This window comes from Lissotriton helveticus, chromosome 3_1 (assembly GCF_964261635.1).
Source record: "Lissotriton helveticus chromosome 3_1, aLisHel1.1, whole genome shotgun sequence".
NCBI lineage: Eukaryota > Metazoa > Chordata > Amphibia > Caudata > Salamandridae > Lissotriton > Lissotriton helveticus.
This window is the reverse complement of record NC_136061.1, coordinates 1496822064-1496850023: the sequence shown is the minus strand read 5'-3', so window position 1 is coordinate 1496850023 and position 27960 is coordinate 1496822064. Positions and strand designations below refer to the sequence as shown.

General features: G+C 42.2%; 1 protein-coding gene across 1 annotated transcript in view; it reads left to right on the top strand.

The window, feature by feature from the left end:
* TECTA (tectorin alpha) overlaps nucleotides 1-27960 on the top strand; it is a 386873-nt gene that overhangs the window by 316621 nt on the left and 42292 nt on the right. The window contains exons 14-16 of the mRNA XM_078682151.1: nucleotides 5753-6039; nucleotides 21631-21645; nucleotides 23999-24279. Of these exons, the coding sequence (XP_078538277.1) occupies nucleotides 5753-6039; nucleotides 21631-21645; nucleotides 23999-24279 (583 nt within the window). The remainder of the gene's footprint in view (nucleotides 1-5752; nucleotides 6040-21630; nucleotides 21646-23998; nucleotides 24280-27960) is intronic.

Here is a 27960-nt window from a genome sequence, read left to right as displayed (position 1 = left end):
GAAATTGGTCCGTTTACGACCGCAAAATAGGTCTACCCTATGTACAAGCCCTATTTTGCAAGTAGGTAACCTATTACAGCAATTGCAGTCGCAAAACACTTGCAGTTAACCACCTATTTCAAAAGGGTGGTAAGCCACTCGCAAACGGGAAGTGGGCCACAGGGGACCCTCCCCCTTTGTGACTGGCAGTGAAAATATTTTTTAAGAGCAGGCAGTGATCCCATGGACCACTGCCTACTCTTAAAAAATGGAACAGAAACGTTTCATTTTTCTCTTTTAAATTCAGCCCGTTTTACCAGGAAATGTGCTGCATTTACAACAAATAAAACTGCTTTATTTAAAACGCAATCACAGACATGGTGGTCTGCTGACCCCAGCAGGCCACCATCCCTGGGAGTGATAGCCATTCCCAATAGGGTTGCAAATTGCACCTGCCTTATGAATATTCAATTCATGAGGCAGGCAATTTGACACCCCATTAGGAATCGTAAACAGTGTCTGAGACACTTTTGTAAATTTCATTTTGCGAGTCGCAAAACAACACAATTTGCGACTTGCAAATTGGAAGGGTGATACATCTGGCCCTAAATTCTTTCTTCATCTTGTCACATTTGCTGCGCTTCAAAAACAGAGATTAAATGTCAGGATATGTCTTCTGAAAAAGTGTGGCTTATGTTTTTAACGGTTGTATGTCAATACAACGCTGTGTTTACACCGCACTACCATTACAACGCTGGTTTTACAACGCAATTCGTTACCACGACTTGCGCTGTAGGGTGCTGGACTTAGGAATAGTAAGATTTACTATTCCAACACCAGCCTACGTACAGTAAGGAAGGTGTTGGAATAGTAAATCTACTATTCCTTAGCCTAGAGCGCCCTCCAGCGCAAGTCGTGGTAACGACTTGGGTTGTAAAACCAGCGTTGTAATGGTAGTGCAGTGTAAACACCGCGTCGTAATGGATGTTCCCCATTTTTAACATGTGGACTGGTGTTTAAAAACTCCACTCACTTTGCATAAGATAGAGAATATTAAAGTGAATTATGTGGCAATCTTCTTGGGTCACAGAGAGTGTGAAAGGAAGAACTGTAGGATGTCATTTTCTGTAACACACAACAAAATGTCAGTACCTGTAAACTAACTGAACACATTCACTAGTTAGGAAGTAAAAAATAAAGCACTTTTTTAATACTTCAGAAGCGTGATGAAAGAAAAGATTTTAATAGGATCAAAACAAATCACAACACTTTACTTGGTGATGCACACATGATACATATTCACTGAAACCCATTTCCGCACATAATTTGTGTACAATATAGTTTTATCAGTAAAACTGTATGTCTGTGCAGATTTAGTGGCCATTTCAATCAAAAAGTGCCGTCTGTAAATGACTGAGCGCTGCCAGAGGATGCTTTAGTTACATTGAAAAAATACCAACAAGATGTCCATTAACGATAGATAGGTCCATCCTATTAGAAATTTCTTATGATATTCTCTCAATTGATTGCTTTCCAAATGATACTCTGCACTACATTTTCCACTTATCCTGCCCCTTAAAATGACTCCCCCCCGCTTACCCTCCTCATAGCCGATGACACAGGATCACAAAACTATATAAGGCATGCATGGCGCTCCGAATGGGGCGGGATAGCGGGGCCCGGCAACGATGGGAGGCCGACATTGGACGTCCACTGACTGACAAAAAATGGGCCTACTGCCTAGAACAAACCCACAGGGTGTCCCCTAATCATAAGCATAAATTGCTCCGTTTTAAATTCATTCATAGAATTTATGTGACCCCTACCCAACTAGCCAAATTAGACCCTTCTAAGCCAGCGAATTGCCCAAAGTGTAACACCTTGAATGCTGATTTTGCTTACATGTCCTGGTCCTGCCCCCACATTCTTCCATATTGGCAGGAAGTGTTTGCAGTGCTAGCTCAAATAATAGAAACACCTCTGGTACCCTCTCCAGGGTTGGGACTGCTGGGGATGGTTCAACAAATTAAACTGTGCTACAGACGCATTACAGCGAGGATTGCCTTATTACTGGCGAAGCGCGAAATAGCTACTCTCTGGGGAGCTAGGGCTCGCCCGACCAAGTCGGCCTGGCTCCGGAGTATGGCGTATTGCAGTGTCCAGTCCGAGATATACGCCTCACTCCAACCTCCAGGCCCCGTGACATTTGGTGCATCTATCACACACTCCTACAGCGCACCCTTCACTCATCGCAGGCTGCTTCCACACCACCAGTCCCCCCACATGCTGAGCACACTATAGTCAGATCTACTAATGCACTTGATAGTTAGATGCTCCCCTAAGTGCATCTCTCATGGCTACAAGATGGCTATCGCATATGCACTATCGACACCGCCACCGGTATTAGACTGGTACTTCATACAGTGTTGTTCACGGAACCCACCTAACTCAATGAGTCACAAGTTGTGTATTTTCTTTGATTATTGTATGTAAAGTTATATATTATTTATGATCTACACGAGATAACTATCTTTCTGCACTCCTTTAACATTATCAGTACTGCTTCGCCCCATGATACGCTCCACGATGTGCAACGCTGTAGATCTGTCATGTATTTGATTTGATGTAAGTGGTGTCCTTGTAATGTTCTGTCATAATTCTTTATTTTTCAATAAAACTCTTTAAAAAAAGCTTACTTTCCTAATAGGTTTCCTGCGAACCTTTAATTGACTCCATACTCGTATTTATTCCAAAATAAAGAAAAGTAGCTAACTATTGCAAAGGTGTTCCCTAGCCCAAACTGGAACACTCACACACCTAAATGACCTGATGAGTTTCACCTCAAAACATTCTAGGTTTGAAAATAGACACATGGTCTCCATTACACAGGAAACCCAAACAGCCGAAAGTCAGAAACCAAACTAAAATGGCTGTTCCCAGATGACCAAAAGAATGCTGTCTCAATGCAATCGAAACCCTCTAACACTAGTCATTTCCAAAATGGCCGATTGCCACGATGGAGTGATGCGAGAGATGAAAATACATCAGACTCCACAAACCATTGAAGACAGAGTGCAAATGCGAGCGCGCCATGCGTTCACAACCTAGAGCTGTGGTTCCCAAAGTGTGCGCCGCGGCACCCCGGTGCGCCGTGATGAGAATCCAGGGGCGCCGCGGCGCCGTGCAGGATGTGTGGGGGGCTTGAAAGAAATGCCACCTTCTGCCACATCGCACGTGCTTCAAAACATTGGCGCAGAGCGCCCTCTCTCCACCTCTGCCCCCATTCCTGCAATCACAGGCTGCGAGAAGCTCACCCCCACCACACACACTCTTCAAGAGCGCCCGACCGGACTGGGCAGCTGTACCCCGCCCCCCCTTTCCAGCTCCAATAACATCCCCTCGGTCACCGGCTGCAGTCCCAGCAAATCCCAGCCCATGCAACATGTCCTGTGGAGAATGAAGGGTTCTCTAGGAGCCCCCACTATTTAGGAAAAACATCGGACTATGACTTGCAAGAAAGGAGATTGGATGATGGCCATAAATAACCTACAATTATGTTATTAAAGAGCGGGAGCTCTTTGGCTCTAGGCAGCCGCAAATAAATTGCTTAATTTGTATGTGGACGAGGGTGGTGGGTCAGGCACATATTTTTAGGGCTGAGCCTACTTCTCATTAGCAAACTTTGACACAGGAAGAGAGAAAGCCAGAAAAGGGAGAAAGAAAAGGAAAGAGAAAGGTAGGAAAACAGTGACAAAGGGGAAAAGGCAGGAATGGAAAAACAATTTTAAGAGGGAGATAAAGGGACAGGGCGTATAGGGTGGTGGAAGAAAGAGGTGCTAACTGGAGTAAAATCTGGGCAGCCTTGGCATATGGAAACCCTGGCATTCAGCATCACCGGAAGCGGGGCTCCTAAGAAAAACAATTGTCATTATGCACTTATTTCTTTACACATTATTGACGTGCAGTAGGTAACGACTCGATTACATTCATGTGACTGTGATGGCTGCAGCGACACTACTTCCACAGAGTTATTTGCTCATCCATCTTCAAGTAGAGTTTATGATGGATGACCTTTATCCTGAAGAATGCTCCTTCAACTTCAGTCAGGGCCACTTGAAATATGCAATTGTGCAGCTGCAGCGTTTTGTACATAATTATGGATGCATAATTTGCTAATTTTGACCCCCAAAAATTGGTTCTGGCTCAAAGGGTCAAAAGTTACTAAAACACAGCTACAAGTGTTGCCACACAGCTGAAAGTCAGTCGCAAATTTTGACTGGTTACTTCTCAGATGTTTATTGCTGCATTTGGGTGTTAAACTAGTACTAATAATGTGGACCCTTTTCCCAGACAATGTTAACATTTGTAAAAAATAACAAAATAACTCCAACTCGTGGCAACAGCCGTGTTATCTACATCATGATTGTTAAATAGGGAAGTATCAGGTTAAAATCTATCCATAAATGTGAGACAAGAGCGCAGAACCTGAGGAATAATCCTCAAATTCCTTGGCACTCCCTTGTAACCTTGTAACCTTTTACATGTAACTTCCATCACATTCTTAAGTGAAGTGCCCTGTAGATCTTCCTGTACTTTTCGGCATTACATAAGATTACGGAATTTATGGTTCAAGGAAACAATGTGCACCTGAGCACCTTTGATAAGAGATCACAGTGGCAGACACTCTGAGCCTCAATTATCTCCCCCCCACCCCGTGTTTCACACCTGGTAAACTGAGGCGCCAGGGTGTGGCATTCTCTCCCCTTTATGAGTTTCATAGTAAGAACAAAGAGTTAACAAGGTAATACTGCACGTTTCCCACACTTTGTACTGCAAAACTAGTCAGGAATTCTAGGTAAAATGTGTTGGGAGAAGCACTCCTACAACCATGCAAATGCAGGGCCCCAAGTGGGATGAAAAAAGCCGGGAGGGGGTGTCTCAACGTGCGTGGCTGATGCAACAAAGGGCGTGGCCTAAAATACTCAAGTCAAAAATCAGTGCCTAGCACAGTGCTCTGCCTGACCCACCGGCAAAAAATGGTGGGGAGCCACAGCCAACCGCCAACCCGGTAAAGGGAGTCACGGGTCAAAAAGTTTGGGAAACACTGACCTAGAGTATCAATTACCAACCATGATGAGTTTTACAAAATATAATTGTTTCCTACAACAGAATAACTTGATGTAAATTTAAGCTGCCTGAAAATTCGTACAATATTCCTACAAAACACTGAACAATACTCGTACATTTTCTCAATTGCACACGACCAGCACACAGTTATGACAATCACCTAATTCACTTCAAACATGCCGAACATACAACCAACATACAGCAAACTTTCAATACATTTTATGTACTCTCGAGACGCTCATACACTACTTAACTGAGTGAGAAGCTGCAATGAAAGAAGGCAAAGGGTTGGTTACCCCCAGTTTTTGTTGGCTTCGGGATGTTCTTGAGTTCTGTGTTCTTTGAGGTTGAAAGAGGCTACTGTGAGTGGTGGCAATAAAATGAGTGATGCATGATATTTCCTTCCGGGTCCCGACACAAAATTAATCACTTATTACTTCGTCCACATATAAGATCATTTTCCATTACCACTCAACTCCAAATCAGACCCTGCCTCTTTTCTTCTTAGACTGAGTGCGTTTTCTGCTTTTATTTGGATGCCATTTTCCATTTCACTAATTTGAAATGTTGATTCATGCATGTGGTATTTGCTCTCTGCTCATACCTCAAACTCTTAAGCCATTCTCCCATTCCTTGCGCATTGCAGGTCAATGGCACCCAGGTAACCATCCCCTTCGTGACCGGGCTGTCAACAAAAATTTACAGCAGTGAGGGGTTCCTGGTGATTGACACAAGTCCCGACATCCAGATCCACTACAATGGCTACAACGTGATCAAAATCAGCATCAGCGAGCGACTCCAGAATAAGGTGTGCGGCCTGTGTGGGAACTTCAATGGCGACTTGACTGACGACTATGTGACGTTGCGAGGAAAGCCTGTAGTAAGCAGTGTGGTGCTGGCACAAAGCTGGAAGACCAATGGCATGCAGAAAAGGTACCATAGCTGCTAGATTACACATTGCACAAATGAGTAAACTGAGGTGCATTGATTTTAAATAATTTGCTCAGAGACCCATGATTTATTTGGTCGAATATTGAAGCACAATTAAAGTAATGTGTTCTAGTGCCAAGGTTAGTAACATGAATGACAGACCGTGCCCTCACACTCCCATTTTTTTCCTGGAACACATGACTACGACCACCCATAATTAAACAGAAAAAAACAACAAATGTAAATATCTTACATTTTTGGTTACAGATTACTTTACACTTACTACTTTGACAGAGACCATGAATGTAGTATCAAATCAAATCAAAAAGATCTTAACTTCACTATAGTTCTATAGCATATAAAGTACATAAAATATGTACTCATTAGTTAATAAAATATTAAAAATATAAAGAAGATTATAAAGATATTCTCAAAGTTTAGGAGTAATGGATCAAAAGCTCCGTCATGATAAATTCATCCCAAAAAGCGTTACAGTATTACAATAAAATCATTGTATCACAAATTCATAAGCCAGCACAGATTTGCATGTCGGAATGAGTTCTCCTACTCTTTACTGAGGACCATAAAAATGAAGCCAGAGACTAACATACAAAGGGATCTGCTAGCTGTTGGATAAAATACAAGGGGGCAAATTATCAAGGGATTTATCTCCGCTTTTTTGGCTTTAAAAGCCAAGAAAGCAGAGATAAAATTATCTCCCTATTACCTAGCTGTCGCTAACACCAGTTAGCGACAGCTAGTAGGAGATAGTGACCATCTTGGGCCCCGCTTTGCATGTCAGAGATATTTATCACTAATGACATGCAAAGTGGGCGTGCCAAGATGTTAGCGACTGGAAACAGTCGCTAACATCGCTATCTCCTATTACCAACTTTTGGAGATATTCGCGCTAAGCGCGAATATCTCCAAAAACTAACACCTGCCCTGAGCAGTTCTTAGCCATGTTAACCAATGGGAGGTGGATAACATGGCTAAGAGCATTAGCTTGGTAATGCATGAATATCGCTGACTTTACAGCGATATTCATGCTTTTCGGCCGATTTTTATCGCTTAGGAGATAAACCTTGATAATAGCAAGGCTCCTAAGCGATAAAAATCGCCGCGACACGGCGATAAAATTATTGCCGCTAAGCCAACATAGCGATAATTATCGCTAGTTGTTGGTAATATGCCCCTAGGTTACCCGGCATTGTCTAAAATTGTGTCTGCCAGAAGGGGTAAAATAAATATTTCTCTCTGGGCATTATAAAATAAAAATGTAAATTTGCTTGGGGCTACGACCTATCACAGGGACATGGTGGCACATCTGTTACTGAGTACATCTTGCTCGGATAGCCAAACATTAACAGAATATAATTTAATGTGAACCTAACTAGAATACAACGATGCTGGAGGTTCGATACTGTGACTAAATGAGAATGAAAATCCTGTGTTATAGGAGGGATCATAAAATATAACACCACTGTGAGTTTTGAGCGATTCGCCTCCCTTCTCTCTCTCCCTCTGCACCTTTGCTAGAAAGATTTCCTTAGTTCTGGACTTTGAAATAAGGGCCCAACTGTGAGGATTCTCTTTGAGTTCCAACAGGTCCACTCACCTCAATGATTTTTTAACATACTGTAACCACCCTATATTGTGAGTAAAATCCAATTACTGGCAGCCCCTAAAAATACTCTGATTCAGATTTGCAGACTCTCTTCCCCAAATTGAGTGCCACAGTAAGATAGGTGCTAGATAGATTATGTTTGTTATATATGGTGCTCCAAGTTTAACATGGAAATTAAAACTCGAACAGGTACTGGTGAGAGCTAACAACCTTTCATAAACACCACCCTCTTACGTTGTATGGTGTCAGTAGACACCATACCCCAGACCCTGGCCCCATAAGTGGCTGCAGAAATTACTTTAGCATAGTATATTTTCCTAATTTTTGTAGTGTCATTTGCTGGTTTGAGTATGTGTTGTTATTTAATTACACTTTGCTTTCAGTAGTTTATTTATAGGTATATATTAGGGGTGGACAAATCCGCTGTAATTCTCTATAGCATAATTATAGCAGAATTACTTGTAATTATGCATAATTATCGGAGAAGCATTATCCGGCATTTAGCACTATTGTCTTGCATTCAAAATGGGCCAGAGGATACATTTTTCACTAAGAAAGTAGCACTAAATGCTACAGTACGCAAACAGCAGTAGCCAGCATCTGTTCACTCTCTCTTAGATCGTTGTTCCTGTTTTCCTGTGGTAGGATTATTGTCCCTAATTTCTCAAATTGGTGTAATTGTGTAATTTTGGTAAATTCCCATCACAAGAGTAATGCGTAATTAATTAAGTCACTCTGTTTGCTACGGTGTAATTAAAATGTTGCCCAAGCCTATTATAAATATTGTGATGTCATAAGTATTGCATTTCATGCAAGGTATGGTTTGCATGGCCTTTGTGTGAGTTATGGATTGAGGTCCTAAATATAACCTGTGAATTTCAGTGCTATAACTAAAGCTTACCATAACTTTACCTTACCTTCGGTTCTTTTCAGCAAGACTTTATGACTGTGTACAACATGCAATCTTCCCTGTGCCCAACAAACCATTAGAAGGTAGACTGCGCTGTGGATGGCTTTGGGCTTGTCATAGTGGGGACTGGCCACATGGAATGGCCTGTAATTAAGCTCCGTACCCAAACCCCTCAGGCAGCCAACACCTATTGTGCATAGCCTTTGGTCGTTTATAGCTAGGGGTGTGCTGCAATGCTTGGTCTTTGGCCAGACCTGGTGTGCAATCCTAAACAGAAGGCCAAGCCCCTTTGCACATGGATGTCGATCACATGGAGAAGAGATGGCAGTAGGGCTTCACTGTGTCACGGGGGACCATCACCTGCTATGCACAGCCTTGGACTTCAGCCATGTGCTTTGGGGTTTGGTAGTAGGGATTTGATTGTGGTCAGGCCCTGGCCCAACCTGTTGCCCTTGGTCTAAACCTGCATGTGAGTAACAAGAGACTGAGTAATGTATTCTGGAGTAGAATGCAGTCAATACATTATAAGATACTGGGTGTAGAACATTAGGTTACTGTTTGGGGAGGGGGGTGAAACCCTACTCAAGCAGCAACCACAGTTCTTGTCTGAGTGAAACACAAGCAAACCCCAAATTAACCTGTCCTTAACCCTTTGGTAGCTTGGCTTAACTTAGAGGCAATGTGTAACATATTTATGCAGCACGTCAAACAGTAATACAGTGAAAACAAAGACCAAGAAAAATCACACGCAAATTTAACACCATGGACTAAAATTTAATAAAGTATTTGAGACCAAAATGCAATCAGTAGAACTGGAGACAAGCAGTTTTAAAGATTTAAGTAAAAACAGTGCTTAGAAGCACAAAGCACCATCTGTGGTTATCTGGTTCATGCTGGACTGGGAAAAAGTAAGTTCAGGGTGACCACAATGCAGAATGGGCCAGATAAAGGGACCAAGTTAGGCACATTGAACAAAGTACATTATCTCCTAGTTGTGTAGTGTTGTGAGATCCCCTGTCGAGGATGTGTAGCACAGAGGTGTTTCAGAGGAACTGCGTGTGGTGATGCGAGGTCCTATGTCATCGTTTAGGAAGCCATCAACATAGGCTTTTGATGCAAATTCCTGCATTGGGAAGCATTGCGCAGCAGCAGTTCTGAAAAGCTGGTGGCTGCAATGCGAGGTCCTTCATCAGGGATGTGTCACACAGGGATGGGTCCGGATCAGGGCTGCAAGGAGATGCATTGCGCTGTGTCGGTTCTGCCGAAGAAACCACAGCTGGGCTAGAAGAGCATCTTCAGACCCATTTCTAAGGTTCCAGGATGGGGTGGCACCACTTTGGGACCAAGACTCACATCAAGCAAAGTGCAGGTTGGGGTTCAAGATGGTTGTCTATTCTGTCCATGAGGCTCTGATCAGGAGAGCAACCAACTAGCTCTTGGAGTCACTCTGCTTGTCCTGGGTGCAAGATACAGGCCCAGTCTTTTTCACTCAGGCAGCAGGGCAGAAGAGTAGCACAACAACACAGCTGTCCTTCAGAGTCTTCCACAGGTCCAGAGGTGTACTGATGATTTGGGTCAGAGTGTCCAATATTTATACCCAGTATCAGCTCTGAAGTAGAATAAGGTTCTGGATAAGCTGGGCAGAAGAAAAAACACACACTTCCGAACCCCTATCTGCTTAGCAGCTATGGCATGTATATCCTGTATGGCTCTATTTCCCTGTCCATTTGCCAGTAAAGAAAGCAATTGGTAAGGTGCAGTATCTGAACTGCATATACATCTTTTGGGTCAAATAGAGGCTCTATTTCATCTAAAAACTGCTCCAAGCTATAGGTTACATTGATTTTATGAAAAGAGTAATCCGGGTGCCATAAGAGGAGAATGCCAACAGTTGATCCATTTTGTATTGCAGGAACCTCCTATTCAACAGGGTTTTACTAACTAAGTAGTGTGTCGTCTGGTTCTGTCCACAGATCCACACACCCATATTTTGTCCAAAGTATCTTTTATATATTTTATCCAAGGCAAGTTTATCGAACTTAGAATCCCTAGCACTTCTTTAAGACCGCTCGATCAGAGTGCAGTTGTGGCGAGGCCCGATCCATCTCCAGAAAAGTGTGGGTCTGATCCCTTCCCCCTCATTAACTAACTCCTAGGTCAAATCTAAGTGGAGGTAATAGTGCTCTATTAGGTAGTCCCAGTAGCTGGTGTAAAAAGCGGCTCTCACTAACTAGCAAAATAAAAATATCCTTATGCTCCCATAGCTCAGCCCCAAACAAGGCAGCACCTATTACCTGCATTTTATAAATCTGGATTGCTGGAGAAATTGGATGGAAGTATGAGTTATTTTAATGAGTTAATTTAAGCCTTCTCTTTTCAATATGGCATCTCCAATCAACGTATTTAGTGAGGGTCAGTCCCAGGCAGTCAAAGACATGAACATGGTCTAAGGGTACACTACCTAGCATAGGATTGGCTTGAGTGGAGTAACCAAGATGTGGAATTATACATTTTGTTTTGCCTACATGTCTCTCAAGACCCCTCTGGGTACTAAATCTCTCCAAACTACATAGAATATTTTGCAACCCATCGGAATTTTAGATATTAGGAGGGTATCATCCATAACATCAATGATAGAATCCTGGTACTGGCCAGCCTTGGCACATCTCCATCACAATTTTTCGAGAAGGAAATCAAATCATTTACGGAAAGAGAGAAAAGGGTGGAGGAAAGAGCAGTGCCTTGCCTTGCCCCCTAATCCACATGGAAGGGGTCCGTCAGTTTGCCTGATGATCCACTGCAGACTTGTGTACAATTATTGCTGTGAAATCTGATTAATAAATTCAACAGGTAAGTAGGGACACTGTCTTGCTTCGCCTTTCAGATAATACAGAATCTCCCACACGGTGGCTCAAAACACGGCGAAGCAGTAGAAAAAACAACAACACCTTTAGAAAAGGATTTTATTTTTCAAAATGCTTAGACTCTCTTTTTAGAATAAGGCTTGGGGTTTCTATTAATGCAATGTTCTCTAACAGAAAGGCTTTCCCAGATGCCAAATGCACAACATTCAAAGTCACATAGAGATATATATATTTCTATGCAAGCAATAATAACCCACTTGGTAAATGCAACAGTTAAATGCATGAATAATACTAATGAATAAACAAGCAGAAAATAATATGAGATAAAACTTAAGCAAATATTATGGGACATCCTGCAAGAGATATTTATATATATACACTAGATACATAAAATTATTGCTTTAGATGTGCACTCTAACTCATTTACACATCACATAGAAAACACCTCAAATGATCAAAGCCACAGGCCACACATCACAGTGACAATAATCAAAACTCAAACACCTCAAATGACCACAACCACTGGAACAACACATCACAATGGCAATAATAAAAACTCAAAACCCACTTGGGCGACACATGCAAAAGGAACAAATAATGGACCAAACCCGGTCCCAGGATGCTTGTTTCTGGTCCAGGGAGGACCTGGCTTGGCAGTTCAGGCTGGACTGTTTCCATGAGGAACAGGGTCAAGACTGATTGGCTGGATCCAAACTGGGGTGGCAAGGTCAGAAAAAGAGCAATGGTTTAAACCCAAATCTTTGTGACTGGGGGTGAATGTTTGCATTGTTCAGCATTCCCTCCATCATTTGTTCCTTTTGCAATTGTCGCCCTAAGTGGCAAGGGTATGTCCAGACGTGGGTCCCTTGCTCACTGCGCCACTGGATTCAAGCTAGCCTGGCTGATGAGGGGTGATGCCCTGAAATCGGTCCCAGGATGCTTGTTTCTGGTCCAGGGCGGAACTGGACTATTCCAGTGAGGAACAGGGTCAAGACTGATTTGCATATGGCTGTGTCCAAACTGGGGTGGTGTGGTGAGCAAAAGAATGATGGATTAAACCCATATCTATGTGACTGGGTGTGAATATTTGCATTGTTCAGCATTCCATTCATCATATGTTCCTTTTGCACATTTAGAAATTTGGCATTTTCTTGCTCTAATTACTTGTGACTTTCTGCCAGTGTACTGGCTCACATGATTATGAATGGTTCTGCTGTTGGGGTTTGTGTATTCCTTAGTTGCTGGGCAGCAGAGCTGTGCCCTACTCCACTTGCACTTCACAGGGTTTGCCTCCAACACACACAAAAGAAACTAACACCAGTCTTTTACCATCCCAGACTTCTTTGAACATTGACAGGGCAATATGAGAATTTTCCAGGACCAGATTTGGTGGTAGGACAGGGTGTTACCCCACACACAAAGGTTGGCACAGGGTATAACTATTGGTCCCTGGGAGCAACTCTTTAGTACACTTTTGGACCCATTGATATTACAGCAGAAGGACTGCCCTGCCACCAGAGGAATGCCCTGCAGCTACCAGAGGGCTGACCAGCTGCTTCAGAACTGTATTGCTCTCTGAGAAGGCAGACAGGACCTGCTCCTTTCATCCCAGGCTAAACTGAGTGCCTCAAAGGGTCAATTGGCTTACCTCCTGTCTGAGCAAAAGGGACATAACAAGCTGAAGAGGCCTCCCCACAACTGACCATCTGACCTGCTGCACTGGACCTACCTGGACCTGTAACTTGATTTGCCTGAGCACTGCTGGCCTCTGCTTATCCTCAACAGGTGCATCCCCATGTCCCCCATCATTGACTGGCATTAGTCGAGCTCCTCCTGAGAAGAAAGATGAAACCCTGAGGTCTTGGGTTCTTCACAATGGCAAATGGGCCCATTCGTGCCGAGACCCTGCCACCTGCAATGTATGCCAATGCAAAGTTCCAGTGAGCCCAACTCTTCACGTTACAGAGACCACCAGCTGCAACCGGCAACGCAAGTTCTGCACTCAGAGCTACAGCACTCTCAGCCCGCAGTGAGCATCACTGTGAAAATCCAGCAATGACTATCTATGACGCCCAACTGACTGTTTGCGCTACTGCAATGAAAGCCTGCATCGACCAGCCTGCTTTTTCCACCATAGAGGCCACCATCCATGATGCTAACCCTGCTCCTCATGGCCTCCTCCACTGTGAATGGAGCTCTTTGCACTAGTCTTTGAAAAGATAACTTGTGACTTTCCTACGGTCTAGTATGACCAGATGACCATGAGTGGTGCTTGGTGCTTTTAGGTGCTATATTTATTTGACATTTCAAAACTAAATATTTCTGATTCTACTGATTTTAATTTGTGTTGGTTCGGTGTCATCACATGTATTGCAATTTACTCTATTTTCCTAAATTGGTTTGGGATTTTTCTTGTGTTGCACTTTCACTGTATTACTGTTTGTGTGCTGAATACATAATTTACACATTGCTTCTAAATTAAGCCAGACTGCTTTTGTGGTATGCTTCCAGAGGGTTAAACACAGGTTAATTTAGTGACTTTTGTGATGCACCCTAACAAGGATTATGGTTGTTGCCTGTGTGAGTCTTTCACTTACCCTCCCCTCGCCCCAACAATTAACCCAAATCTTTACAATCAGGTACTTCAACAAACAATCTGAAACAGAACAAAAGCAGAGACTTTTGTTCCTTTAAACCAAATTATTTCTTCCTGACAAAGAAAGATGTAGGACATCTAATATAGTGAATCCTTATTTAATACATTTTCCAAATAGTCAGCTGAAAAAATTATCTTCTTTTAAAAAATCACATATATCCCTCAATGAGTACCTCCAGTCTGGATTTGTTTCTCAATGAATTTTCAAGCTTGATATAGCTCAATACACGAATTAGCAGAATAATTCTGTCAGCGTCGTGTAAATTTCAAAATATTACAATATGTCTTCAGTATACAAAGTAAGTCTAAGTTCCGATATATGAAACTTTGGAACTTTCTTCATGGTTTTTTCTTCGATATAGAGGCTATATATATATTGCATACAATATTTTTAGTTAACAAACATCCATGTCTTGCTCTCCACGTTAACAACAATAATGCTGGTAAGTGTCCATTAAGCACAATCCTAGCCTTAATTGTAGCATTTAACAAAGAGCAATGCACACTATCCAATAATCTCCTTGCACCATAACAGCAAAAAGATAGCGGAAACTTCCTATCTTTGCTATGTTGCTTACTGACTGAATCAAAATCATTGTGGTAATAATTCTCATTCATGTTAAATTCATGGCTGATACGGATTTATAATGACATGGATCATTTGGGTAACCTGTGGCTAAAGCCCTCAGAAATATAATTAGATCCACATCTAATAGTCTTAATGCATGTTATGAGGTATGTACTGATGAACAGAACTAATGGTACTATTTTTATCAATAACCTCCTTTCTCACATTGATGGTGGGAAATCCCTGCTAGCTGGTCTTGAACCTCTGTGCCACCACTCAAAGCCATCTTACACTACTGCATTCTGTGTAAAGGGTGCAAAAAATCAGACAGCATTGCACCCATTTTAAAGAACTTCTAACAGCTGCCACATAAGGCCAGAATTGACTTCAAAATAGCCTACCTGCCTTCCTTCCTAAGAAGCAAACTCCACACCACGGGGCAACAGAGAACACAGAAAGCAAATTGACACTACTTTTTGAAATCTCATGACAATAAGATCAAAAACTCTGAATCAAGTTTTTTCCTGTCAAGCTCCCAGAATTGGGACAGCCTCAAAAAAGAACTCAAAGGCAATTACAACTTGCTTGCCTTCCATATTCCCTAAACATTCACCTATTCAGGCTCCACTTGTATTTGAATAACCTTTTGGACCTCTACTTTAAGAACTTTAATAGATGTTGCTAATTATTGTCTCCTAAAGTTTTGTCTTTATTCTCATGTACGAATATGGATACATTCTCTCTGTGTTGCTGGGCTGTGTCCGCTAACCGTACCTTGAGGGCGGCGTGATATAAGTACCATAAACTCAACAATAATAACTATAATACTAACAATAATAATACCAACAACAACAGCAATAATACTAATAGCAATACCAATGACAAGAATAAGAATAATAATAATAATTATTATTATTTTTACTATTATGTTAATTTATCTTAACTAATAATCTGCATGAATCACCCTGGGTGGGGTATCTGTAGTATTCTCATGTCATGGTATTTCTTCTATGTTACTCTTTCCCTAGCTGCTCAGCCTGTGTGTGTGTGTGTTCTGGGTAGAATGTTGGTGTGTGGGCTATGTGTAGAATGCTTGGGTGACTGGATGAGGAGTGACAGTTGGTGAGAGGGGCTGAGCAGCTAGCAGGCTGCTCCTGGTGGGGCTGTGATTGACCACCTACAGGACCTGTTAACCAACCTGTGAATAAACCTACTTGGTTTACACCATACCAGCGTGGCGTGATTACTACATTAATTTTGGCGACGAATTGGAGACCTCCCCACGCACGAAAAGTGGTAAAAGTAGCCAGAAGAAACCTGAAGATGACTTCCACAACAGGTTGGGAAAAGGCCACAACAGAGAGAAAACGACTGGCACAGATAACAGGAACAAGATGCAACAAGCATGAGTCACAAGACTCAAAACAGAAACTTAAGGAGCCACAAAGTAAGGAACCACATGAGCAACATTAACGGCACGCCAAGCAGCCCCACCAGTGTCCATCAGACCGGACAGCCCCTGCCCAAGCGTGCTGTGCGGTGTTCCTGTCATCCCTGGGTCTGGGCTTTTGACTCTGTTTTTAATAGTTAATTTCCTCTTCATGATGTTTCCTTCATTTTTGGTTTATGGACTTTTTACGTATGATGTACTTTTATGTTTATAGTTTATTGCATGTTTATAGTTTTATGCATTTGTTCATTCTTCTGTTCATTAGGGAAGCGATATGTAGTATTCTCATGGCATGGTATTTCTTCTATGTTACTCTTTCCCTAGCTGCTCATACTGTGTGTGTGTGTTCTGGGTAGAATGTTGATGTGTGGGCTATGTGTAGAATGCTTGGGTGACTGGATGAGGAGTGACAGTTGGTGAGGGGGGCTGAGCAGCTAGCAGGCTGCTCCTGGTGGGGCTGTGATTTACCATCTACAGGACCTGTTAACCAACCTGTGAATAAACCTACTTGGTTTACACCATACCAGCGTGGCGTGATTACTACATTAATTTTGGCGACGAATTGGAGACCTCCCCACTTATGAAAAGTGGTAAAAGTAGCCTGAAGAAACCTGAAGATGTCTTCCACAACAGGTTGGGAAAAGGCTACAACAGAGAGAAAACGACTGGCACAGATAACAGGAACAAGATGCAACAAGCATGAGTCACAAGACTCAAAACAGAAACTTAAGGAGCCACAAAGTAAGGAACCACATAAGCAACATTAACGGCACGCCAAGCAGCCCCACCAGTGTCCATCAGACCGGACAGCCCCTGCCCAAGCGTGCTGTGTGGTGTTCACCTGGCACATGGACAGAATATGCACATTCAAAAGAAGTAAGCATCATTTTTTAACTTGTGTGTGGCTCACTTTGTTCAAATGTTTAACGTTGTTCAAGGACATGTGTTTGGAACAAATTTGAAATTTAGAGGATTACATAAAGCCCTGGTGTTTAATGCGGTTTCATCTGATTTAAAAGGTAAACTGTCACTAATTTAAAATTCATGGCACAAGGTTAATTTCCTTGGAAACGTCTGACAAACACTGGAACAGGGAGCCTCGGACAGATTTTCCCCAGCGTCTGAGTCACATTCTTCATGAACATTTCAAGTGACAAACGTTGTAACAGGGAGCCTCGGCCAGACAGAAGAATCCAGAAGAAATCCATGTCACTAAGTGAGCTGCTGCCATGTTCGAGTGAAACTACATGAAATCATTGAAGGTGGACTGCTTACAGAGACAAGTAACTCACCGCACATAGCCCAGCTTCTGCCATTCAGTGGTTATTTCCATGTTTGAAGATATTCGCATGACGCCTCCTTCATTAACTGTAAGTTAGCTGCAGCTGCGCTTGTACTTGTGTGCACGTGCTCTCACCGTTTGTCAGAAGAGAGATCCTTCTGTGGCGCTGTTTTTTTTTACACTGATGACGTCGTGGAATCTCCATTTGTATTAGCGGAGATCCAGAGCGTCATCAGCATCCAGTGTCTTTGCATCAGCCTGCTTTCAACCTCTGACCCTTGACGTCTCTGCACAATGGCAGGCAACGTAGAGCGGACATTTTGTTACTCGGTTTCCATGGTTACGAATGGGAACCGCAAATGTTGCCAACCACGTTTGTTTCCGATCAAGATGGATAATTTACGGAAGCTTATGGTTAGTCTGCAGCATGTGTCTATTAACAGTGGTATTTCCTGGTAGGAGAAGACTTTTTTTTTCTTGTATAGACGTTTTCAAATTTTCTTCAAGCATCATTTGTTCCACATATAATTCACAACGTGGAAGGTGACTAATTTTGATGCCAGTTGTTTTGACAAGCACAATTGAATTAAGACGCTCTGCAGCTTTTGGATTTTTATTCTCCAGGATTTCAAGAATCTGTAAAAAGTAGAAATTTCATCATCACAATGGTGAAAAAAAGAGTTGAAAAGCTCATCAGAGTACTTCTCTTCTCGAGTCCAATCCAGGATTGTTAAATCGAAATCTAGTTTTCATGCATTTCTTCAGTATTCTGTGTTGTACGATACTGCCATCTAGTGTCTAATTTTCACATTTTTTATTTCAGTATGCAGCATTTAAGTCAAAATTTCATTACAATATTACAGTTTTACATATTGAGTTTTGCATTGATATGTTGTTTATTTTGCAGCATTTAGCTACAATGTTCATGGCCCCTGCACAGGGGTTAAACCCTTACACAGGGTTAGTGTTCCCCTACAAGAGGGTTGACCCTACGTCAGGGTAAGTTTTGATATTTTTATGTCCAATTTTACGCTCTTTTTCATTGCACCCTTACGTGAGGGTGGTCTTTTTGACTGGTTGCAGGGTCTAGGTACCTGCTTGCGTAAGATACCTTGTGCCGCACGGAAAATTTAGATTCCGGGGTATATTCCCTACGTGCCTCCCTACATGGAGAGCACTTTACATTTTTGTTGTCCCTTAGTGAATAGTTTGGGGCAGGACGTTGGGTTTAAGTCCCTTCTGTTCACATTACTTGTCTTCCTACATGGGAGGACACATATTTTTACATTGGTGTCCCTTATTTTAGTTTGGGGCAGGACACTGGTTGTTTTTTAGTCCCTTTTGTTCACGTGACTTGTTTTTACATGGAGAGCACATACGTTTTCACGGTTGTCCCATGTTAATGGTGGGGGCAGGACTCGGGGTATTAACCCCTTTGTTCACATGACTTCACATTGTTGTCCCTTGGTTATGTTAGGGGCAGGATTTTGGGGTTCAGTCCCTTTATTCCATATTACATTTTGATCTATATTTATTTTCTGTATTTGAGGAGGGGGGTGGTTATATTGTATTCAGTATCCATCTTTCCTTCTTGTCTTGGGTTCCTTTCCCTCTCGTGGTGCGGTGTTCCCGTCATCCCTGGGTCTGGGCTTTTGACTCTGTTTTTAATAGTTAATTTCCTCTTCATGATGTTTCCTTCATTTTTGGTTTATGGACTATTTACGTATGATGTACTTTTATGTTTATAGTTTATTGCATGTTTATAGTTTTATGCATTTGTTCATTCTTCTGTTCATTAGGGAAGCGGTATGTAGTATTCTCATGTCATGGTATTTCTTCTATGTTACTCTTTCCCTAGCTGCTCATACTGTGTGTGTGTGTTCTGGGTAGAATGTTGATGTGTGGGCTATGTGTAGAATGCTTGGGTGACTGGATGAGGAGTGACAGTTGGTGAGAGGGGCTGAGCAGCTAGCAGGCTGCTCCTGGTGGGGCTGTGATTTACCACCTACAGGACCTGTTAACCAACCTGTGAATAAACCTACTTGGTTTACACCATACCAGCGTGGCGTGATTACTACATTAATTTTGGCGATGAATTGGAGACCTCCCCACGCACGAAAAGTGGTAAAAGTAGTCTGAAGAAACCTGAAGATGTTTTCCACAACAGGTTGGGAAAAGGCTACAACAGAGAGAAAATGACTGGCACAGATAACAGGAACAAGATGCAACAAGCATGAGTCACAAGACTCAAAACAGAAACTTAAGGAGCCACAAAGTAAGGAACCACATACGCAACATTAACGGCACGCCAAGCAGCCCCACCAGTGTCCATCAGACCGGACAGCCCCTGCCCAAGCGTGTTGTGTGGTGTTTACCTGGCACATGGACAGAATATGCAACTTTCAAAAGAAGTAAGCATCAGTTTTTTAACTTGTGTGTGGCTCACTTTGTTCAAATGTTTAACGTTGTTCAAGGACATGTGTTTGGAACAAATTTGAAATTTGGAGGATTACATAAAGCCCTGGTGTTTAATGCGGTTTCATCTGATTTAAAAGGTAAACTGTGACTAATTTAAAATTCATGGCACAAGGTTAATTTCCTTGGAAACGTCTGACAAACACTGGAACAGGGAGCCTCGGCCAGATTTTCCCCAGCGTCTGAGTCACATTCTTCATGAACATTTCAAGTGACAAACGTTGTAACAGGGAGCCTCGGCCAGACAGAAGAATCCAGAAGAAATCTATGTCACTAAGTGAGCTGCTGCCATGTTCGAGTGAAATTACATGAAATCATTGAAGGTGGACTGCTGACAGAGACAAGTAACTCACCACACTTAGCCCAGCTTCTGCCATTCAGTGGTTATTTCCATGTTTGAAGATATTCGCATGACGCCTCCTTCATTAACTGTAAGTTAGCTGCAGCTGCGCTTGTACTTGTGTGCACGTGCTCTCACCGTTTGTCAGAAGAGAGATCCTTCTGTGGCGCTGTTTTGTTTTACACTGATGACGTCGTGGAATCTCCATTTGTATTAGCGGAGATCCAGAGCATCCTCAGCATCCAGTGTCTTTGCATCAGCCTGCTTTCAACCTCTGACCCTTGACGTCTCTGCACAATGGCACGCAACGTAGAGCGGACATTTTGTTACTCGGTTCCCATGGTTACGAATGGGAACCGCAAATGTTGCCAACCACGTTTGTTTCCGATCAAGATTGATAATTTACGGAAGCTTATGGTTAGTCTGCAGCATGTGTCTGTTAACAGTGGTATTTTCTGGTAAGAGAAGACTTTTTTTTCTAGTATAGACGTTTTCAAATTTTCTTCAAGCATCATTTGTTCCACATGTAATTCACAACGTGGAAGGTGACTAATTTTGATGCCAGTTGTTTTGACAAGCACAATTAAATTAAGACGCTCTGCAGCTTTTGGATTTTTATTCTCCAGGATTTCAAGAATCTGTAACATGTAGAAATGTCATCATCACAATGGTGAAAAAAAGAGTTGAAAAGCTCATCAGAGTACTTCTCTTCTCGAGTCAATCCAGGATTGTTAAATCGAAATCTAGTTTTCATGCATTTCTTCAGTATTCTGTGTTGTACGATACTGCCCTCTAGTGTCTAATTTTCACATTTTTTATTTCAGTATGCAGCATTTAAGTCAAAATTTCATTACAATATTACAGTTTTACATATTGAGTTTTGCATTGATATGTTGTTTATTTTGCAGCATTTAGCTACAATGTTCATGGCCCCTGCACAGGGGTTAAACCCTTACACAGGGTTAGTGTTCCCTTACAAGAGGGTTGACCCTACGTCAGGGTAAGTTTTGATATTTTTATGTCCAATTTTAAGCTCTTTTTCATTGTACCCTTACGTGAGGGTGGTCTTTTTGACTGGTTGCAGGGTCTAGGTACCTGCTTGCGTAAGATACCTTGTGCCGCACGGAAAATTTAGATTCCGGGGTATATTCCCTACGTGCCTCCCTACATGGAGAGCACTTTACATTTTTGTTGTCCCTTAGTGAATAGTTTGGGGCAGGATGTTGGGTTTAAGTCCCTTCTGTTCACATTACTTGTCTTCCTAAATGGGAGGACACATATTTTTACATTGGTGTCCCTTATTTTAGTTTGGGGCAGGACACTGGTTTTGTTTAGTCCCTTTTGTTCACGTGACTTGTTTCTACATGGAGAGCACATACGTTTTTACGGTTGTCCCATGTTAATGGTGGGGGCAGGACTCAGGGTATTAGCCCCTTTGTTCACATGACTTTAGATTGTTGTCCCTTGGTTATGTTAGGAGCAGGATTTTGGGGTTCAGTCCCTTTATTCCACATTACATTTTGATCTATATTTATTTTCTGTATTTGAGGAGGGGCTGGTTATATTGTATTCAGTATCCATCTTTCCTTCTTGTCTTGGGTTCCTTTCCCTCTCATGATGCGGTGTTCCCGTCATCCCTCGGTCTGGGCTTTTGACTCTGTTTTTAATAGTTCATTTCCTTCATGATGTTTCCTTCATTTTTGGTTTATGGACTATTTACGTGTGATGATTTATAGTTTATTGCATGTTTATAGTTTTATGCATTTGTTCATTCTTCTGTTCATTAGGGAAGAGGTATGTAGTATTCTCATGTCATGGTATTTCTTCTATGTTACTCTTTCCCTAGCTGCTCATACTGTGTGTGTGTGTTCTGGGTAGAATGTTGGTGTGTGGGCTATGTGTAGAATGCTTGGGTGACTGGATGAGGAGTGACAGTTGGTGAGAGGGACTGAGCAGCTAGCAGGCTGTTCCTGGTGGGGCTGTGATTTACCACCTACAGGACCTGTTAACCAACCTGTGAATAAACCTACTTGGTTTACACCATACCAGCGTGGCATGATTACTACATTATCTCAGTGCCGCAGTAAACCATGAGCAAGGCAGCACTCTGTTATGTTAATTTTAATGCGCATGAATCACCCTGTGACAACAGTGAATAAGGGAACCTTTTTTTATCGATGTGTTCTAATTGTTCTGAAAAAGATGAGAGTCAAATTGTCTATCATGTTGCTCAGAACTACAAGGTGAAAAAACATTGCTATTATTCACTTTTTATCTGTCTATAATTTTAGTTCATGTATAGCCCTCAAAATGTTGTGACACTGCTTTTAATTGCTATGTCAGGGCAGATGCGTAATGGGAAAGTCATACCAAACATAACCTGTCCTCCTCATCCTAAGTGTGAACGAAAATACCTGGCTACATGCCTGACAGCCCCACCACTCTCTGTGCTTACCCTCCAGAAGTGGTGCTTAATGTTTTCAGTCAGAACAGAGAGCCATTACCGCACTGGCACAGCCCTCACAGCCCAGCCGGTTATTCCTTTATGGTGTAGCAGCAGTGAGAAACAACTTTTCTTTTCCACAGCTGCTACGTCATAGAACTAAATAACCGGATTTAAAATCCAATATTCTTGCTAGAGGTTCTCAATGAGAGCCATACATAATATGTAGAATTATAGACTGGGAGCAGTGAATAACGGATGTCTATCCTCAAGGGGCTATGAGTAACAAAAGAGAGACAAAAGGAGCAATGCTCAAATTGTCTAGGATCTCATTCGGAACCCCCATGTGACAAAATCCCCGTACTTCACTTTTTACCCATCTATAATTTTATGTTATGTGAAAATCGTCTGCACCTGCTTTTATCTGCTATGTGAGGGCAGAGAAGTAATGTGAGAGCCATGTGATCTCCTCATGGTACCAAATACAAAATGGCCTGGACTCCTGCCTCCCACACAATGACCCACTGTGCTTTCCTTTTACCACCCCCACCCTCTTTCGAAGCTGTGCTCTTTCCTCTCCATTGGAACTGAGAGCCAGCACTACACCACAGGCTCCCAGAGAGCTCTGTCAGAGCAACAAAGAATCATTTAATGAGATAGCACTAGTTGGAAACAATAACAGCAACATAATTATAATAACAATAATAACAATCATATTACTACTAATAGTAATAAAAGTAAAAAAGATTAAACAAGTGGAATTGGTATCTTTGACAGGATGTTCCCAATAAATTAAACTTGTGGTAGGCCTTTTAATTATTAATGTTTCATTTCAAACTACTGCATCCGTTACAAATTACACTATATTTGATCAGACTCATGGCAATAACGTGTGATCTTTCTATAGGAAGCATATCTACAAATACTTGAAAGCATATAGGATTAAAATCTAGTCTATATTTTACCCAGCAATAGCGAACATAAACATCACATTTTGCTTCGAATCTCTTACTGCCTAAATGCAGTAGAATAAAATATACAGATTCACCATAATACTTGCTAAGCATTTGTGTGGTCAATGGGTATAGCTATACATAGGAAGCTTTATCAATGTATTCAATAAGGTTGCACACAAAAAAAATAATTAAATATGCTTTCTTTGTATTCTTCCAAATGAAGTTTTTGCTATGCATATTTGTATGACTCAGGGTAACAATTTGCATGATTAACCCTGTATTAAACTGAAAATGTTCAATTGAACTAGATGGAGTCGCTGATCTTATAATGTCTTCTATTGATGTGTCGGTGATGTTGTCTGTGCCCTTTTTCTAATCATTTGTCTTACAGCTGCAATGAGCTGCAGTACTCTCAGTATGTGTCCACCTGCGATAACGTGCACATCCAGAATCTGCAGAGTGATGGCTACTGCCTGAAGCTCACAGACATGAAGGGCTTCTTCCAGCCGTGTTATGGGCTCCTTGACCCTCTCCCCTTCTACGAGTCCTGCTTTCTGGATGGGTGCTACAACAATAAGAAGTTCCAGCTGTGCGGCTCTCTGGCTGCATACGGGGAAGCTTGCCGCTCCTTCGGGATCCTAAGCACAGAATGGATTGAAAAAGAGAATTGCTGTAAGTAGGAAGTATATGTTGCCTTTGTACAGCCACCTAAGCTGGAGGGCCTGATTTAGGCCAGCCAGTTTAATTTCAAAAGCCTTAGGATATGATGCACATTTAGTAAGGCGCACAGGATGTTGTTTGCATTTGTGATGGAGTAACCTATCTGCCAAACCCTAAAGTAGAACCAGAGTCTGCATGCATGGCAGTAGAGAAGGACATTCTTAGCTCAACCCTCATTATAAGGTGCACAGAATCCACTAAGTTCAAACTCCATATCTGTTGATATTGAAACCATGCAGTAGCTTCAATCAGGTACCATGCAGTTACAAGTAAACCCCATGGACTGGGAAATAACTACGGCCCTGGATTTCCCAGTTGCAAAACCACATGGAATTCCCCGTTGAGTGGAAGTTATTGCTCACATTTACCACCTGTTCGGAGCATGTTTTAAACTTGAGCTGGGGTATGGACGATGGTGGTGGGAAGGGGTTAAGAGGGTAGAGGGGAAGGGCTAAATGCCCTGTCAGAGGGTAGCATGTAGCTCCCCATTGCCAAAAAAACAGAAAGAAAAAAAACTCGGCAGGGAAGAGGACTGGGCGTGGCTGCTATTGCAGCCAAAGCCTCAAGAGATTTTAACAGCTATTTTTTCCAGCTTTAAAATCAGAAGCTGTAGCCGCTGAAAACCATATACGGGAACACCGGCAGACTTCAATGTGGTAATTCCATCTGCCTTGTAATGAGGCCTAAGTATCAGAGTAAACACATTTGGAATCGATTTGTAACGGTATTATAAAATAAGGAATTTTTAGAATATGCCTCGTTGAGTCTGATTTTGAAAATATTTTCGTAAATGTCCAAAAGTGCTGACGGATAGGCCATGTGCAGATTTGATACCAATATTTTCTTCCTGTTTTTTATTGAAAAGTCGGTAAATTTATACAAATGTTTCTGTATCTTATGCTTTAATGTTTTTCCAGCCTCTTAAATTGACATTACCATCAACTCTCCTGCTCCACTCACTACGGTCTTAGCAACGGGTTATTAGGGCTAAAAGCGAGATGCCACCAGCTGCCAAACCTGGCCAAGGATGAAGACTAAGAGACAGAGACTATCACCCACCCATCATCCACTGATTTAGCTAACTACCGTCCTATTCCCCTCCTCCCTTCGTTGAATAAGCTACTGGAAAAACATATCAATCATCAACTATCAACCGACCTTGAGACTAACAGACTATTAGACAGCTCTCAGTCTGGCTTCAGACCTCTTTAGAGTACCGAGACAGCCTTGCTTGCCGTCACAGATCATATTAAATGCTTGCTTGACGCTAATGTCCCGACAATATTGATTTTGTTAGACCTGTTAGCGGCATTTGATACAGTGTATCACTCCCCACTTCTTGACAGACTCCAGGATTTAGGGATCCAAGGAATGTCCCTTGAATGTTTAGCGAATTTCCTGTCACAGAAATCCCAAACGATCATCCTCTGCCCCTATAGGTCCAGAACTATGCCACTGGCCTGTGGAGTACCACAGGGCTCTTGTTTGAGCCTTATGCTTTTTAATATTTACATGGCCCCCACTTGCTAAGATAGTCAGAGGTTTTAGGTTTGAGAAAATGTCATACGCTGATGATACACAGCTTATTTTCTCTTTTGGCTCTAACCTGTCCAAATCTAAAGCCTTGTTTTCCTCCGGGATGAAGGCTATATCCACCTGGATGTTGGATAACCGATTGCAACTCAACCCTACGAAAACAGAAATTGTGCTATTTGGACAAGCTCAACTTCTTTGGGGTCAAGAATGGTGGCCAGCTGAGTTGGGCCCCAGCCCTTCACCCAAATTGGTAGTAAAAAACCTTGGTGTCCGCTTAGATCAATCTCTTTGTATGAAAGAACACATTGTTGCCACCACAGGGTCCTGCTTCCATATGCTATGTCTGCTGAGAAGTGTTTTCCCTCTATTACCACTTTCCTCTTGGAAAACCTTGGCTCAAGCCTTGGTAATCAGACTCCTTGATTACGGCAACTCACACATGGCTTCTATCAATGAGAATCTATTATCCAAACTTTCAGGTGGTCTAAAACACTGCCGCGCACCTTGTCTGCAACCTCCCTCCGCTCTCGGCCACAGCCCCACTTCTGCAGTCTCTACACTGGCTTCCGGTAAAAAAGCTGCCTAACCCACGGATGTACGTTGTTACAACGCATGCTTTTAGCACTCATGCAGTAACAATGCGGTTTTTATAACGCATTCTTTTACAACGCATAACAGAAAGGGGTGTTGGATAGTGAATATTTTAATGTACTATTCCAACACCAGTCCCCGTTGACACTAGGGAAGGTGTTGGATAGTAAATTAAAAGTATTCCCTATCCTTGAGCGCCCCCCGGAGTCATGGATTGTAATAGAATGCGATTTAAAGACCCGTTGTAATAGCACTGCATGCTAAAAGTTGCATCGTAAACGACGTTCCCCCCTCAGATCCTGTGATAAAGCTCTGCTTAAAGTCCCCAGGTTTAAGAAGGCCTGGGCAGGCTGAAGATCCTTCTCGTTCCTTGCCCACATCTTAGGAATAATTTGCCCACACAAATTTGTCTCTGTGAAAACCATTTTCTTTCTAGGAAGGCACTTAAGACCCACCTATTTTAGTTCAATTCTAGCCTGTCCTCTGCCCTTGTCTTACATAAGATAGCCTTTCGGGGTGGATTCGAGCACGTAATAAATTAAAATAACATAATAATAACATAACATGCAACTCTAAGGCCATTTTAGGCTGTTGACTTACTGGGCCAACAAAAATGGCTAACAAGGATGCCAGATTGCAACACGTGCTATCATAAATGGCCAAACAGCAAAAGCTGTTTCTTTCTGAAGCTACAGAATCCTCTCCAAAGCTGCTCACCGTTCACTTTAGGGACTGTGCTAGAAATCAGGCCAATGAGGAGTGTTTGAAAATACATACTTCCAAGCTGAGAGCAGTCCTTGCACATGTGCAAGGTACACTTTTAAGGTGCATTCTGCTGTAAGTCAAGTAGGGACCCTTACTCTCCTAGAGCACTAGAACTCCGACTAGCAGGGAGCTGTTCATCACCGGCTAGTCAGGGATCTGGTGCTCTTTGAGAGTATCAAAGGATCTTCATCTGACTTGCGGCCAAATGCACCTAAACAGACCTCGCCAACGATAACCGACCGCTATTTACACATTGTTTTAAGAACTCATTGACATACGTATATATTTAATTTTGTTTGATTTTATGCTTCACAAACTGAACAGTTTCTAGTTGGACCTAGCCGAAAAAATACAAACCCCCCACGTATATTGGTTACAACATTGTGTTGACGCTGGCAGAACAAGTTGAGTAAGGCCGAACCCTAGAGCTTATTTCTGACACACACAGATTTTTACCAGTTACCTAAAGCTATGCTATGTGGGTTTAGTTTTATCTTCGATTGGCAAGTAGTTTCAGATTCGAGGTTCCATCACTAAGAATTGCAGGTCACAATTCAATTTAAGACAAGTGCAGGGAATCAATAACAGGTATATTTTACGTGAAAGTGACACGCAAACTGAAATGTCCCAGAGAAACCGCTCTTTGACCCCGACTTTGCTTGGTAACCCTTTGGTTCTCATTAGCGATATCGGTAGAAGTAATATTTCTCTATTATTCCTTTCATAACAATTAATTTGAAA